Source organism: Mirounga leonina, unplaced genomic scaffold, assembly GCF_011800145.1.
Source record: "Mirounga leonina isolate KUSES-001 unplaced genomic scaffold, KU_Mleo_1.0 Mir_151, whole genome shotgun sequence".
In the NCBI taxonomy this organism is placed as follows: domain Eukaryota; kingdom Metazoa; phylum Chordata; class Mammalia; order Carnivora; family Phocidae; genus Mirounga; species Mirounga leonina.
Window position 1 is genome coordinate 61019616 of NW_023270377.1, and position 17672 is coordinate 61037287.

General features: G+C 43.8%; 1 protein-coding gene across 2 annotated transcripts; it reads right to left on the minus strand.

The window, feature by feature from the left end:
- Nucleotides 1-639: 639 nt before the first annotated feature.
- KLHL23 (kelch like family member 23) lies at nucleotides 640-16420 on the minus strand. Of its 2 annotated transcripts, XM_035007814.1 has the most exons (4): nucleotides 16252-16420; nucleotides 14104-15318; nucleotides 10334-10486; nucleotides 640-3198 (listed from the first exon to the last, which is right to left on the minus strand). In XM_035007814.1, the coding sequence occupies exons 2-4, from the start codon at nucleotides 15314-15316 to the stop codon at nucleotides 2888-2890; spliced, it is 1677 nt and encodes a 558-aa protein (XP_034863705.1). In that variant the 5' UTR covers nucleotides 15317-15318; nucleotides 16252-16420; the 3' UTR covers nucleotides 640-2887. The 2 variants fall into 2 exon arrangements, with proteins under 2 accessions (XP_034863705.1, XP_034863704.1); XM_035007813.1 differs by lacking the exon at nucleotides 16252-16420 and having other exon boundaries at nucleotides 14104-15633.
- Between the last annotated feature and the right edge of the window lie 1252 nt (nucleotides 16421-17672).

Sequence of the window (17672 nt, forward strand, 5' to 3'; positions counted from 1 at the left end):
CCGATCATGACCTGAACTGAAATCAAGAGTCGGACGCTTAACCGACTGAGCTAACCAGGCGCCCTGAGAAACGGTAACTTCAAAATTTGGATACTTAGAGTCCTCTTAATTCAGTCATACTTAAAATCATCTCCACAATTTTAATTATTTTGCAAAATAGTGCTGGCCCTCCCAAAGCAATGACTTACATTTAATTATAGTAAAATATTTTTCACTCACACTACAGTGATTTGGAACTTGGGATAATTCTGACAGAAGCGTTTATCTTACCTTCCTTGTGTGCACAGAGCAATAGCAAAACCAGAATTTTACGGAAAATAGGAGCAATACATTAAATACCTCAGGCCACAAACTATTTTCAAGATCTTTCAAGCACCTGTGGAATGCTTTTCTGTAAAAATAACCAATACCATCATTGTTCTTAAAAAAGTACACTGGAGGGGCGCCTGGGTGGCTCAGTCGGTTAAGCGTCTGCCTTCGGCTCAGGTCATGATCCCGGGGTCCTGGGATCGAGCCCCGCATCGGGCTCTATGCTTCGCGGGGAGCCTGCTTCTCCCTCTCCCTCTGTAGCTCCCCCTGCTTGTGCGCTCTCTCTCTCTCAGTCAAATAAATAAATAAAATCTTTAAAATAAATAAATAAGTAAATAAAAATTAAAAAGTACACTGGATAGAAAAATGAAATACTAGGTCTTGAAAAAACTAGGAATAAGATATGACCCATGAACTCAATATTATATATACTATACATATATAATGATAAATCCTTTACATGTGACAATAGGAGTTTTACTGGGGCTGAGCAGCAGAGAATTCCCAGAGGTTGGACTTGAGTCAGGATTTTATAGGATCTCGATAAAAGCAGGGGAAGGTGATTGCAATTGTTTTCATCTATTCCATAAAACAGATCTCTAAAACACTACTGGGCATCACATTACTGGCCCAGCATTAATTGCTAAGTGTTCTTGAAAGCTGTAAAATAGTCTATAATTCAATTATAGATTGAAATAATCTATAACTCAGTGGGTTTCACTAATTCTGACTACCCTTTGACTCGCTCAGGCCAAATTCAAGCAGTTTTACCACGTATACAGTGATTTACTTATTTTTATTGAAAACACAAGTATTAAAGAAAAACATTTAAATAAATTAAAAATCATTCCACATCCCCCTACACTAACACAATGGATTTCAGTTTTGCATATTACCTTCCACATGCAAAAAGATTTTATAAAGTCACAATCATAGTGCGCATACTCTTTTATATTGTGCTTATTTGACTTACCATATCACAGACACGTCCATGTTTTTACAGTCTTCCAAATAATTATTTTAATGGCAGTATGATACTTCATTATTAGCCCACTTTCTTCTTTGACATGTAGACTATTTCCAATTTTTTGCTATTATAAATAATGCAGACATAAACATCCTCATGCATTTCCTTTTGTTTGTTTTGTTTTTATATTATTCTTTAGGTTACAAATCTAGGAGTAGAATTTATGGGGCAAAGATATGGTCATTTTTTGGGCTCCCTCTATGTGGTACCATATTGAATTCCCAAAGGGTTGTGTCTATTTAAAATGCCATCTGAAATGAATGCATTAAAGAGGTTCTTTCTAAAAAAAAAAATTAGAAGCATTAGGTAGTTTTCAACTTCCATAAAGTTAAAAATAATTACTGTCTCTTTAAGAAAATGAAGAGTGTAGATAGATGGTCTAAGAGATCACTAAAACTTCAGCTAACTTAAGCAATGCTTCCCAACTTTTCTCAAGTTCTGGCACACACAGAAAGTAATACTGCAGGCACACTGGGGAACGTGGACAAAGGTGTTTCTGCCCAGAAGCTCCAGCCAGCCAGGCTACCTCTGGCTGCCCCAGGGGTTATGGGGACCCATATGTAGGCACATCTATGACCCAAAGTGCATGGGTCACGAAGCTCTAATCGAGGAGAGGTTAAGTGACTCGATTCAAGTTACAAAAATCTAGTTAGTGGCACAGCTGGGAAATGAATGCAAATTTCTTCTCCTCAAAATATTTTCTATTACATCACAACGGTTCTACATGCTTTCTGGCTCTAAAATTCAATTTTGTATGCAGATATGTATTTATACTTACGAATAAAGAGGATTTTTCTAACATGCTTGAACTAAAGACACCTAAACTAGCAATTTACATCAAGGCTGAAAATTAAAAATAGCTCTTAGCATTAGCAAGTATTTAACTATTTTCTCTGCCATTTTTCAGATTTGCCATTCTTTTAAATTTAGTTTGCAAGCCCTGAACAGTAATCATCTTTTGCACAGTATCTCGTATACCTCAGGCAGTCGGTAAATGAAGAACAACAATAAATTATACACACTACAAAGAAAAAAAGACAAAGTCAGTCCACATTCTAAATACATCTAACTGTGGAAAAAAAAAACCTGTTTTAAAGTGTTGATTTTGTAGAGGTAGAGAAGATTCCCTCCTTAAATTTCAAATTCCTTGCTAGCTAAGTGGAACCTTAATATACACTATACATTACAGTGTCAGAAGAGACATTTCACTCCACAGAATGATTCTGACCTGCACCCAGTGTTGATGCTACCAGGAGAAAAATTCACTACGAAGATATTTTACTTTTTGCCAAGTGTCCAACATTCCATATTACCTTTGAAAAGCAGAGGTTATAAGGTGTTAACCCTACTGATTCAACTGTAAATACACATAGGATTTTTCTTGACTGTTAATCACTGCGTTAAGGGAAGAGTGGGGGGTAGGCCTGGGAATTCACCCATTATGTGCCAGTCTACAACGATAAGTAAGGGACTCCAAATCCCGAATTCTCTCTCTCTTTTCTTTTACTACACCCCGCAACAGTGATTACTGGGTCATTTCTTTGGATTCAGTCAGATATTATACACACAAACACACCCATGGGACCGCATGGCGCTTGGAAGATTGCCCACTATTTCCCACTTATTAAGATCTGGATCATATTTCTCAATGCTCTGAAGATATGTTCCCTTTGAGTAGGAGTATCCTCCAGTGACATAAATACATCCATTCATGATGACGGCACCACACTCCATCCTCCTTTCCATCATAGGAGCTATTTCTCTCCATTCATTTTGTTCAGGGTCATAGCATTCCGTGATTGTAGTTTGTCCACCAACTAGATAGAGCTTATTTTCAAATGGGACTGAACACAATCCATATTCTATTAAAAAGAAAAAAGCAAATTTTTATTAGGATAACAAACAAAAGAGATACCTTAGGTTGGTGATGTAATAATCCCTTACAATGTAGTATGCAAAAATAGAGTCTTCTCGACATTTTGATTCCTCTACCACAATACTGAATCTTAAAATCCATCCCCTATCACCTCTCCCTGCCATTCTCCTTGGGTAATCCTTCATCCGGCTTTGCAGGATGCCAGGGAGGAACTCATCCTCAGACCACTGCCCTTCTGGGAAGTCCCCAGCACAGACACCTTTTATTCTACACCTCTGTGTACAAGTTGTGGAGACCCTCTGACATTCTGACATGAAGGCGTCTGAGGGAACGGGTGTAGGTTCCTTCAGGTCCTAGTAGCCACCCCCTACAACTAGGGGCAGGCGATCTGTAGCATCTGTCGCCCCAGGGGCCAGAAGGATGACCTGGCTCACCTCGCTCACACTGCTGCTCAAGTTAAGGAGTTAGTGAAACACACAACCAGATTAGTGGGGAACTAGAGTCTACCATCCTAAGAGACTAAAAGAAGCTCAAAGGCAGACAGCTGCTGTGTGAGGTCTGGGTCCCGGGCTGAGGTGGGGGTGGGCAGCCTTCTGGGCTGTTTTAATTTTTCCCATGTTATGTATACCCCCCATCCACACGCAAACCTGCTGGTTCTTCAGGGCACCCGGCTCTTTCACAACCTCACTTCCTCTCCCTTCCCAGGACTGTCACTAGGGCAAGGCAGGTGGGGTGCCCACGGTGCTCTCATTCTCTTAGGGAGTCCCGATTCTGTGCCTCTGGCGTCTCTCTGGCCTCACCCTGGTCCCCACCATGCTTCTTCCACATCCCCATTTCCAGCACCACTACTAGCCTATGAGTTCATTCTTTGGGAATATCAACCATAGGATTACACTTAAATACATCTAGCTGCAGGCCTGAAGGAAGAGCAGGACTTTTCAGGGGCCCTAATGTTACGGCAAATAAATGAAGACTCAGCTTGCCATTGCTGAGGGGTTCCTTCTGCCTAGAAACTCTTCTTTTCCCAGGACTTTGCACAGCCGCCTCCTTCTTATCATCCAGGTCTCATCTTACGGTCATCTCCTCAGAGGGCCCTCCCCTGAGCACCCAGCCTGATGTGGCCAGCCAGGCATCCCCAGCACAGCACCCTGTTTTCATGTGCTCCACAGCACTTCTCACTGTCTGATGTTTCTTGGTTACTGTCCCTCTCCCCTCTAAGAGTGTAGCAACTGCGTCCCGCCCACTACTCCATTCCTACTGGGGAATGGCAAGTGTCTGGAACCTCGTAAGGATTCAATAAAAAGTTTGTTGGATCAATGAATGAATTGGACCTTGTACCTTCTGTACCCAATGTGCACTCCCATAACTTTGTGGAAAAAAACCTTATAAACCCCCCTTTAGAAAGAGAGAATGTGTAATCAAAAATGTGATTTCCCCTTTAAGAATGCAAGCACATTCTTATCAGTAAAATTCTTGCTATCTAGGTTCCAAAGGCGAAGGAAAAATCTCAGAAGATGGGCATTTTTGCTTTGAGTCCACATACTGTTGTTCTCAAGAATCTGACAGCCAGGAAAATAAGAATTTTTCCACCTCTGAATCTTTCCACCTCTGAAAACCCCATTTATTTTACCTGAGTTTACATGCAGAATTTTTATAGAATTTATTTGTTTCAGTACTTGTGAAACTTTATATAAATTATATGAATCATTCTATCAAATGGTTGTGAAAATCAATGATTCAGAAATTTTATCAGTTGGTGTAAGTGATTCAACAATGAGTTCTCTAGGCTTTTCTTAAAAGTTTAAAAAAATCCTCAATTTGTGGTTCTCATGTTAAGAAAAATATCTCAATCTTCCTATAGCAGGAAAAATGTTTAAAATAAGGCGATTCCTGATAGTTTTTTTTCCTGTTGCCCAAATACAACATAACCTTCTATTATTGTTGATGGAAAGTTTTTCTTCTACAGCTATAACTGCCTTTTTCCTGTTGGTCACTCTACGAAGCCTAAGGGACTGTGCCTTGTTTATTGAGCTCCTAGCACTATACATCACATGTGGGAAAGGTTCAGCAAACCTCTGTTGGACAAATGAAGGAACGAACAATTTCAACCTAAGTACAAGAATGGCACCATCTGTCTATGCTCAAAAAGTTTACACACAAATATTCAGTATAAATACACAGCAGTCTGTATTCATTGTTGCATGAGTGATAGGAATAAAGCCATGCAGGAATTCAGAGACAACCACAGTATTTTCAGGTATTCAATATCCATTGAAATGATTTAGACTTATTTTTTTTAAAGATTTTTATTTATTTATTTGACAGAGAGACAGTGTGAGAGGGAACACAAGCAGGGGGAGGGAGAGGGAGAAGCAGGCTTCCTGCTGAGCAGGGAGCCCAATGTGGGACCCTGGGAGCATGACCTGAGCTGAAGGCAGATGCTTAACGACTGAGCCACCCAGGCGCCCCATGATTTAGACTTTGTCCTAAGATTATTCTCACTGAAAAGACCTAAAGCTTATCTAATCTAACTTTTTTACTAGAAAGTAAGACCCAAGAGCTTAAGCCGCTGCCCAAGATTAGCCATGTGAATAAATGGCGGAGCCGGGAAAGAACTCTCTTCCCACTTCACATAGCTCTCCATGGGTTTTTCCCCTTTATCACTTCCTGCTTCTTCCCTGTTCTTCCCATGCTCTTCCTTTCCAGCTCATCCCTTAACTGGTGCTGTTTCCCAAGACTCTGTGCATAGCTGTACTCTTAGTCCTACCCTCCCAAGGCATCTCAACCAACTCCACACCCACAGTCATCACCTCCAAACAAATGACACCCAGATCTCTAAATTCAACCACACTCTTCCTCCTAAGCTGCAGACCCACATTTCCCATTGCTTGCTGGACATCTCTTCTGGGTGAGTCCTCCACAGTTAACTATAAAACTGAGCTCCAACTCAGCTCCTCTTTTCCCTTCCCACCAGCTTGTCCTTCAACTCTCCCCATGTTGAATCCATAACATTCCTCACATCTAGCCGTTTTCACCTCCTACCACTTCAGGCTTTCAGCATTTCTCACCTGGTGTATTACCACAGTTATAATGGATTTCCTTGCTGTCTTCCTCCTAATCTATTCTAAAAGGCTCTAAAACCTTTGGTAGTTCTCCATTTTTAAAGTTTTCCTGACTGCCATTCAAAGCCCTCCATGAAATGCTCAACTGAACTCTCCCATCCAATCTCTCATTCTACCCCGTACCATCTCATCATATACATGCACTCAGGACCCAAATAAACCTGGAACTTGCCTTTCTGCCTCCCATCACTGGCTAACTTTCTGCCAGAAAACCCTTCTTCAAAACATACCTTAATTGTTGCCATTCTTTAAGGCCTAAATCATAACAACACACTCTTGGAAGCCTTCTAAGATTTCCAGATTTCCCTTAAATTAGACTCGAGCTCTTTTTACCCTCAATTTCAAGAGCACTTACTTGTATTACTGCCTTGTATTCCTGTTACGTATGTGTATTTGCTACTAGATTCTGGGTTCCTGTAGCAGTAGAGACTAGCTCTTAATCATCTTTGTGTCTTACACAATAACTAGAATGGTATCTTTCCCAAGGTAAGGTCTCAATAAATGTTATCTTGAATTTAATGGAATTAGAGTCCCCTGGTTTTTAACTATCCCAAACTACCACTCTTAAAGGCATTGAGAAAAAAGATAACATTTATATTACCTTTGAAAAATAACAGTAGTCATGATTTCTTTGTAGTCTAAGCTATGTATCTGTAAGGGAGACTCAAGACTGGCACTTTACAGTCCTCAGGAGGTGCTCCTACAATGCAGAAGAAGCATACTTGCTACAGTTCACAAGATGCAGATCAAGGGCTAAGGAGCTAACCGACCAGCTGAATGAAGCAGGCCAGGGGTAGGAGAAGCAGAAGCAAGGGCACAGGCCCCCAGGTCTATGCCGGGACAAGAATGGAAGAGACTAGTGAAACGGAGCACGCAAGCGCCGTTTAAAAGGGAACAGCCGCTATGGGGCTCCAGTGATCGCTGCCAGAAAGGAATGTGGTCCAAGGTTGCTACAATTGTTCTAAAGGCCAGAAATCATGATTTTTATTTGAAATCTCCTGAATTTTAAATACTGGTAACAAGCCAGTTAAAAATATCTTAGGGGCACCTGGGTGGCTCAGTTATTAAGCGTCTGCCTTAGGCTCAGGTCATGATCCCAGGGTCCTGGGATGGAGCCTCCTCTACTGAAAGCCAAAAAGAACAGACAATGCAGGGTGCCAATTTGCTACCTTTGTTTCTTGCTTTATGTCAGGAAAAAGTCCATTGGAAAGCAAAAGTTGACAAACATTATATGTTCCCATTGATTTATACTCGAATTTAATATTTATTTCTGATTGATTTTTCAGTTGGCCATGGATTTTCATGCTTTGGCTTACATCTCATTGCCTTTTAGACTCCCTTTCAAGCAGTGAACAAGCTACATGCAACTTAAATATGTTACAAGATGTTTATTTTTAAAGGAACCCTTATATGAAATATATATTAAATTTGTAATGTAAATAACTGCCCTCTGATTTGTTAATCTTTTCATATATTGGGTTTTCTTTGTAAAGATGTCAAAGTCATATCTAACTGATAAGGTTAACAGGAGGATCAAATGAGATAGCAGTGCAGTTGTTAAAAACATGGCCTCCTTGCTGGATTGCCTGGATTTGAGCTTCACCTCTAAAGAGCACTAGCTAGCTGATCTCAGGCAATTTATTTACCGTCTCCTTGCCCCAGTGACCTGTAAAATGAGGTAATAATAGTACCTAGCTCACAGGATTGCTGTGAGGTTTAAATAGATTAAGACATGTAGAATTACTGGAATAGTTAGTGCCCAGCTCATATTCACTAAATAAATGTTAGCTATTGCTTAATATGAGCTGGTATTATTACTTTCCATTATAACTTCATTGGTCAGAACAGAAAATGGCGGGGAGTCTGGGCTAATACATCTGGGCTCCGAGGAGATAGAAGGCTACCTGTTCCATGATGTCTTCAGAGCCAGGACAGCCTGTGACTGAAGTCACTTGTTAGGCAAAGCCCATGGCATATGGAGATGCAGCACCAGGTGTGGGGTGCTTCCCCTGAACTGCAAGACGAAATGTATGTGGCCTGGATGGATACAGCTGCGTGGTCACGAGCAGGACAGCCCCGCTCCCTTAAGGAGAGGGGGGCTGCTGAGCGGCCACAGCACAGATTATACAATCAGACTGCCGAAATGAATCCTGGTCTACCACTTCCAAACCGTGTGACCTTATCCTTTCTTGCCTCCATTTCTAAATATGTAAAATGGGGGTAAATCATACCTATTCACAAGGTTGTAGACAGAATTTAAGGTAATATTACATGTAAAGTCCTTAGTCAGTACCTGACCTACAGAAAGTGTTCAAGAAGGTTAACTGTTACTTATTATCACTCTCAGATTGTTCAAGCTTGTGAATTCCAATTATGCTCACCAGTGACTCACACAGAAAGAAGCCTAATGCTATATGGAAAATGATTCAAAGTAGTATAGTGATATGGTGATATAAATCTTTCCTAATGACAAGTCTTAAACACGTGTCATAACCGTAACAAGCTATGGCTCATACTTCCCTCGGAGCTCTTCACAAAGGGACAAGTCAAAGAACAAAGGCACAGAGGGCAGAAGGCCGGCCATTCCTTGTGACCACATGTCCCCTTCGTGATTGTTAAAGTAAGGCTAACACAGGGTTCTGCCTATCACAAGATTGAGTGCTTAATAGTGTTTGAAACCCAGAAAGAACATGCTTTTAAAAGAAGAAACCATCTCCTGTCGAACTCAATCAATGGGCACTCCTCCCAACCTTTCGACAGACTAGTACTTTTTTTTTTTTTTTGGCAGTTTGGTGACGTTTTAAAAAATTAAAATTCAATTAGCAAACATGTAATACATCATCAGTTTCAGATGTAGTGTTCAATGATTTACCAGTTGCGTATAACACCCAGTGCTCATCACCTCACGTGCCCTCCTTAATGCCCATCACCCAGTTACCCCTCCAGCAATCCTTAGTTTGTTTCCTATAGTTAAGAGTCTCTCCTGGTTTTTCTCCATCTCTGATGACTTCCCATTCAATTTTTCCTCCTTTTCCCTATGGTCCTCTGCACTGTTTCTTATATTCCACATATGAGTGAAACCATATGCTATCTTTCTCTGATTGACTTATTTAGCTCAGCATAATACCAGTTCCATCCATGTCGATGTAAATGGTAAGTATCTATTCCTTCTGATGGCTGAGTAATATTCCACTGTATACACACACCACATCTTCTGTATCCATTCCTCTGTCGATGGACATCTTGGCTCTTTCCACAGTTTGGCTATTGTGGATATTGCTGCTATAAACATCGGGGTGCACGTAGCCCTTCGGATCCCTACATTTGTATCTTTGGGGTAAATACCCAGTAGTGCAATTGCTGGGTCTAATGGTAGCTCTATTTTCAACTTTTTGAGGACCCTCCATACTGTTTTCCAGAGTGGCTGCACCAGCTGGCATTCCCACCAACAGTGTAGGTTTCTTTCTCCACATCCTCGCCAACATCTGTCATTTCCTGACTTGTTAATTTTAGCCATTCTGACTGGTGTGAGGTGGTATCTCATTGAGGTTTTGATTTGGATTTCCCTGATGCCGAGCAATGTTGAGCACTTTTTCATGTGTCTATTGGCCATTTGTATCAGACTAGTACTTCTTAACTGTCTATAAGACTTGTGTTTTATATAATGTATATACATGAAAGAAAGTACACAACAGAGGAATAAGAAACACAACAAAAGAATCTAGGTGAAAAAATTTTAAAAAGAAACTACCATTTTTAACCACACAGGCTTAAAATGTGTCCCGTAAAGACATCAGGGAAAGTACTTGTAGATGTGATCTAATCAGAATAGCTTGTGATTATTGTTAGATGGGCATATGAGTATTTTGAGCCTTCTAATTACACCCATGGGTAGTCTGCTATAAATCTAGCATTTTCTTTTTCCAGGCCATTTTTAGCAGTCTGTCATACTGCTAAGCTGTATTACAACATGTGCTATCTGGAAGAGTATTTAATTACCTGGATGTGGACTGGAGGTGATGAGGCTCCACTCATTGATATCTGAGTTGTAGCTCTGGACCTTGTCGTAGGTACAGCTCCCTCTGTAACCGCAGTGGCCGCCGATGACATAGATAACTTCGTGTAAGACGCAGGCAGTTGCGTTTCCCACGCCTGTGTGTTAATTAAAATCATGTCCTCAGATTGATCTATCGTTGTGTTTTGCAATGAATATTGGGCTAAGTTTATTATTGTTTCTGTTATTATTGACAGCAGACGCCAGGCCCTGTGCTAGGCACTATGAGGGATGGAAGAATTAACAAGAAAGGCTCCTTGCGCTCTTTTAAGAGAGGGTGAAACACCAAGTAATTAGAGCACAGGGTATGGAACCACTGTGAACGTTCAGAGCAAGGTGACATTGCTAAGAGCAGGGAAATCATGGCTGGAGGTGGCAGAATTCAACCTGGGTCTGGGCAGGTAGGACTTTGGCAGGTAGAGGGGAGAGGAAGCCATCCTACATGGAGGAAAAGGCGAGTGCAAAGGCTCAGCAGGCAAAGGCGAGCAGCCCCGTTTGATGCCAGCACGTGCAAGGGCAAGTAGCCCAGCTCGAGTTGTTGGATGGGAACGGAAGCTGATGCAGTAAGTTGGGAGCCACATCGCAAAGGATCCTGGCACCCAACTACGAAACGTAGATCTCATTCAGCAAGATTTTAAAGATTTTTAAACAGAGAAGGGAGAGAAAAGCAGAAGGACAAAAAGAGTCAGAAAGATCCAGATATTGGCCCAGGTACAAAGTATTGAGGGCCCGATTTAGAAGGGGCTTTGGGTGTGGAGGGAAGGGCATGGAGGCAAGAGACACAGGTAAACACATAAGGCTTGACGACTGTGTCAGAAACAAGCAAAACTGATGGTGAGGCCCTAAGCTTGGAAAATCGGGAAATGCTGATGCTCCAGGAATATGGGGAGGAAAAGATGAGTAAAGAGAAAGAATAAAAGAAATAAGATGAGAGAAGAGAGGAAGTTAAGATGAGGCTCGTTTTAGTCGAATACATCGGTTTAGTCTTTCAGCCAGCTCTTAGGTACCACTGGTACATGCTGGGTGCAGCTCAATCTCCTTGTGCATATCTACTCCAACATAAATGTGAGTTTATAAGCAGGGCAGTTATGATGAGGGAGAAAAAAAAAAGTCAGGAGCTCCTAAACAGCCAAGTATTTATTTCTTCTCTGTACATCCCAAAACCAAAAAAGGAAATGAATTTGAAATTTGACTCTACCCAATTTAAGTTCTGATTACCAGGGAAGCTGCTAGTTCACTTCAGGACTACAAAATAAAACCAACTGGGAAAAGTAATGTTACCCTTGCAACAGAAAAATGAGAAACTTAAAGCTCAAAACCAGCACTGGCCAAAGCTGGGTATGACCAACACAGGGTTACCCTTCCCAAGGACGATTAGGTATAACCAGGAATCAAACTTCAAGGTGAAAGTAGAACTAAAACTTTGGAATTTCAGACACAGCTGGTGTCCCTGGGGGAGGTACTTCAGTGTATGAGGGTCTCCCATTCCACTCAAGGTGAGGGCAGGAACACATGTGGCCCTCTTTAACTTTGGACCCACCATGGAAGCATTTCTTTTCAGCAAGCGTGTTTCAGATATGATTTTTAAAAACAGCAATAAAGTAATAAACTTTCATCTTCATGGAAATATGCTCTTAACTATGAAACTATGACAACTGTTATCTCATCATTAAGAAAGAGGGGCAGAAATGTATCCAGGTTGACAACAGCTGCTACAGTATTTGAACCTTCCTTGTTTCTCTAATAGGAAAGGAGTCAGGAGGACATTGAGGACCACCCTGGGGAGGAGACCAGGAAGGGGGTCAAGCTCAGGCAGAGTCCAAAACCAGAACAGCAACAGCAGTGGGCTCTAAGCCCCCTTGTACCCCTCTACCAACTACTACTGAACCTTTGGGCATGCAGGAGGGCGGCCATGATTTAATATGAAAGATATTTTTGCTCTGTCAAAGTTGACATGTTCTTTTATAACGATCTTCGTTATGACAATAATGAACAATGAATAATGACAATAATACCTACAACAATTCCTAACGCTTACTGAGTGCTTACTCTGCTCCAGACACTGTTCTACACACCTCACATGCATAAATTCACTTAATCCTCTCAAAACCCTGAGCTACATAATATTGTCACTCCATTGTATAGACCATAAAACCGGGGCCCAGGGAGATCAAACAATTTGCCCACACACACCAACAAGGAAATGGGAAGGCGGGATTTGGACCCAAGCAATCTGGCTTTAGGAGCAATGGTGCCTCATAACAAGACTGGTCCGCCTCTTGGGCTTCCTGCTTGTCGTCCGACGATCACACCAGGTCAGATTCCCAGACCAGGTCAGATTCCCACACCCTCACTAGTATTAAAACAGAAACAAAGGTCTGGGAAGGAACACTGGGGATAAAATGACACAAATTTAGAAACAACCTACCAGTTGCTTTTGTGCAACTGCCCAGCACAAATGAATAAATGTAATTAAGTAAGATTTCAGTTTAACTTTTTTTTGCCAGTGGGAGGGAAGGAGAGCAAGGCTAATCCAGCACTGAACACAGCAGAAAATACAGTGTTTATCAGACAGACATTGAAACCCAACAGTGTGTCTGGCTGTGTGGGTCACATGAGGGAGGGGAGGGGGTCTGCCCCTATCTTTTACGCTCGGAACCAAGACTTGAATCACAAAAAGCAGAGGCGATCTGTCTCTAGTTTTTGAGAGAATGTAATTTGTTATACTCTAGAGGGACCGAAACGTTCAAGGGTTTAATGAAAGACCTTTGAAAAGAGAGATGATCAGATAATGGGAGGGAAAAAGCTGAATATTTAAAAGCAGAACTGAAAAGGGTTCAATTTCAAGAGCAAGCAAAAATGAATAATTGCATATGAACTAATAAAACCACCCGACCTTCTCTTTTCGTTTAGTCTTTGACTTAAATATAAATTCTTAAGACCTGAAGCAAGGGGGCGCCTGGGTGGCTCAGTTGGTTGGGCGACTGCCTTCGGCTCGGGTCATGATCCTGGAGTCCCTGGATCGAGTCCCTGGATCGAGTCCCTGGATCGAGTCCCTGGATCGAGTCCCTGGATCGAGTCCCGCATCGGGCTCCCTGCTCGGCAGGGAGTCTGCTTCTCCCTCTGACCCTCCCCCCTCTCATGTGCTCTCTCTCTCAAATAAATAAATAAATAAAATCTTTAAAAAAAAAAAAAAGACCTGAAGCAAGATCTAGGCTTGAAAGAGGCTGTAGAGTAAGTAGAATGAATTGTACTGTTTCCTTTTTTTTTTTTTTTTAAAGATTTTATTTATTTATTTGACAGCGACAGAGATAGCGAGAGCAGGAACACAAGCAGCGGGTGTGGGAGAGGGAAAGGCAGGCTTCCCCTCGAGGAGGGGGCCCGATATGAGACTCGATCCCAGGACCCTGGGATCATGACCTGAGTCGAAGGCAGATGCTTAACGACTGAGCCACCCAGGCACCCTGTACTGTTTTCTTATTTTTCTAGTCTGAGGAGCATACTCTAATCACATAACCTCAGACAAGTTGTGGACTTCTCTACTATGCTTCTACTTGGAACATTCTGTCCACCATTATTTGTATAATCTATTATAGTTCCTAGATAGCATTCCAAAGTGATACATTCTTTTTAAAGTTCTTTGCAAGAGAATTTAGACCACTGGCCTAACCTCGCACACCTAAAAAATTATAGAATAAATATAATCTGTACTTACCTTTAATCATGTTTGCAATAGGAATCCATTTCTCTTTTAATGGATCATAGAACTCGGCCTCTTCTGCAGGAGCCCCTTTTCTGTAACCACCTAAAGCGTAGACGCAGCCCCCCAAGGTGACTGCACAGTGGTAGTACCTGGCATTGAGCATCGGCAAACCTTCTGTCCATTCATCACTTTCACTGTTATAGATCCACACTGTGTCAAGAGCTTCTATGTTATCCGTCCTATAACCCCCAGTTACATAAATGTTGGGTCCCAAACATGTAACACCATAGCTCTCCCTAGTATAGTCTGGTATTTCTGCTCCCTGAATCCAAACATTTGTCAGAGGATCCCATATGTGAACATCTGATAAAGGATGCCAGTAATAGCCTCCAATGATGTACATTGTGGCTGTGGACCTCTGGGAAATCTCTTTATGCAGGGGATTCAGAGCATTGTATATTAGAGATCGTATCTTATTTTCAGTTAGTAGGCAGCTTCTTTGAAGACCTAAAGCTGTTTTTAAATACACTGGATCTATATCTATGTTTACATAGCTTAGTAGGTTATAGAGGCATTCAATTCGATTTTCCGCATCATGAGCAGTCCACTTAATAACAGGCTCTATGATAGCTTCTTCTTTCCAAACACTGAGATTCTTTCTGGACAATATAAAGAGAAACTTTTCAAGGCTGATTTCCAGAAATTCTTCTTGTTGCCACACTTCCTTAAACCTTGAACATAGAATTCTTCGCGATTCCTTCTCTAGTTCTGGACACACGTGAAATTCTGCAAAGGAGTGCATTCCAATACAATTATCAATATCCAAGTGCCTTACCAAAAACTGCTCACAAGCTTTCTTTACTGAAAGGAACTGTAGCAGATCTGCTGCTTCAAGCAGGCTCTGAACATTTCTTTTAGTTATTTCAATCTGGGAAGTGTATGCATAATTCACAAGGCCTTCCAAAACATCATGGTGGATGCCAGAGATTTTTATTTTATTTTTAAATTTTTCTTTCATATCAGCTGTGAACATTGCCTTAAAATAATTGCTGCAAGCAGCTAAAACAGCTCGGTGACAATGGAAAATTATGCCTGAAGGACACTGAAGGGTAATATCAGTAAATAATCCATCCAAGTAAAATGTTCTGAATGCATCTAGAAAATCCACTGGATGCGCTGTATCCTTGAAAAGGTAAATATAATCTTCTTGTCCTTTTAGAGCCATGGCTGCAATAAACATGAAACAAACGTGTTTTCAGTTTTGCAGATCACCGCAAATAATCAATGCTAAATACACCAATCCTTATGATGACTGATTAGCATCGCATACACGCCAAACCTAGACTAAGTTCAGCATTCTAAGTAACAAACGCAAAATGTGGATAGACTATTTCGTAATTTATGTGATGCTCAATTTGAATTCCGGGTAGCTTGAAGCCTGAAACGAGGCCCCCCCGGTTTTTCAGTAATCTTTTAAAGACGAAATATTGATTTGCTACCCCATTCACCCAGTCTCCGAAATCGGACCCGAGCTGGCGGTCCGAGAGAGAGAAGCCCCGCTTGGCAAACCACTGTCCGAGGGGTCGCCCCACTAGAGACCGGACTCTGGCCGTCTCGGCTCGGCCCCAATTCAACCTTTTTTCACTAGCTCCATCTCCCTTGCAAGTCGCATCGAGCTGCCAAGAAAGGGAGGATCGAAATATAACTGGAAAAGAAGAAATCTTGGAAAAGGGAAGCCCTGTACCTTTCTGCTTAAGAAAGGAGAGAAAAGAAAGCGGCCGGGCCGCGGCCCCCCATCCCCGCGCCCCCTCCCCCGCGGCTGTCGCAGGGGTTTCCGCGCGCCCCGCGCCTGGGCCCCGGGCCCGCGTTCCCGCGCGGAGACCGCCCGCCCCGGGCCTGGCGCGGGGACTCGACTCGAGGGGGCCGCGCGCCGCCCGCCGGGCCGGGTGCCCGCGTCCGTCTGCCCCGGGACGCCGCACAGGTGTGGGGAGGGCGCCACGGGCGGCCCCGCGCCCGGCCCGGCCCGGCGCCCGCGCGGCCATTGTCTCCGCGCCTCTGCCGCGGGCGGGCTCGGGAGGCGGCGCGGCCTCGCTCTCCCGCGCCCGGCCCCGCGGGCTCGCCCCCGGCTGGCCCCGGGCGGCGGGGCCGCGGGGCACCTACCTCCGGCTGCGGCTCCGGGACGCGGTGCTGGCCGACGGGCTAGCGGCAAGCGGGGGCGGGGGCGCCTCCGGACCCTCTGACCATCTTTGGAAGAGGCGCGGCGGAGGGTGCCTGCTAGTGCAGCTCCAGCCCACAAGCGGCTCCTATTTTGGTGCCCCGGCTGCTCCCCGCCTCCAACCCAACAGCCCCCCGCGCGGCCTGGGCGCGGGGCCACTCGCGGGAACTCCCGGGTGGCGGGGCGGCGCTGCGAGCAGGGGCGGGGCGGGGGGCTGCGGGCACGCGGCTGCGGCCCCTTCCCGGCGGTTCCTCCCCGCAGCAGGTGGGAAGGCTGCCCTGAGGAGACCGCTTGCGCGACTAGTTTCCCCGCTCTCCCTGGGTCTGGGTCTTACACACAGCACACACCCCCGAGCGTTTTCGGTCTAGACAAACTCCCGAATTAAGACCACATGCGGGGGTTGGAAGGGGGATGCCCTTTCCCCCTCCTTCGGTAGCTCCCACCAGCCCAGGCCCTAGAGGGAGAGATGGAGGGGAAAGTGTGGAGAGAATGCTGCAAACCTTAAAGGTCTGGGGTCGAGGTGGCCTTGAGAACGCCAGAAGTAGCGGCCGCTTTCCCACGAACACCATCCCGTCCCCCAGCAGAGCACTCAGGAGGGAGCCCCTGGGGCTGATTTGCACACTAACCTGGAAGCTTTCAGAAAAACGGAGAGCAGCCAGGGTGAAGGATTCAGCTTAAGGTATTTAGAGCGGAGTAGCTGGAAGAAGCAGCCTCTAGTCTTTCTTCCTGGTGACAGCAAGTCCCATCAAAGATGTCCATGTGCTACACCAGAAGGTTCATTTTGTTCTTCCAGCAAAAGCCAGTATCAAATCTTGTCATTTATCATTCGTCCATTCATTTGCAAGTTTTTATTGAGGGTCTGATAGGGCTAGGCTCTGTTACCTAGAGCTCTTATGGAGCTTACAGTCTAGCTATGGTAAGGGAGGAAAGAGACCAGGATGAAATGAACACCAGAAGCCCAGTGTGTTTCTCGGAGTATGGTCTGAGAGACAGAATATGCAAATGTGGGCAATGGCCAAACTATGTGAACACAGAACTCTGAACCATGTAAGAAGCCCAGGAAGCCAAACCATAACCTCTGCAGCCGGACCAGAACAGTCAGGACATCCTCAAGGACTACCAGCTTCCCTATTTTTGCTGGACTTCCAATTCAGGACCAACCAGGGAAAGCCAATATGCTCCCCAAACCAATCACATAAAATACCCCCTGCTTCTAGTAGCCCTCCTCCAGCTTTCCCAGGCCAACATCCTCCAGTCAGAAGATACCTGAGACCTTCCTCCTTTTTTCAGTTTTCTAAAGTTTTCCCACTCCCCTGCCTGCCTTTGAGCCTCTGCCAAAAACAAGTGATGGTGGCTGACTCTGTTG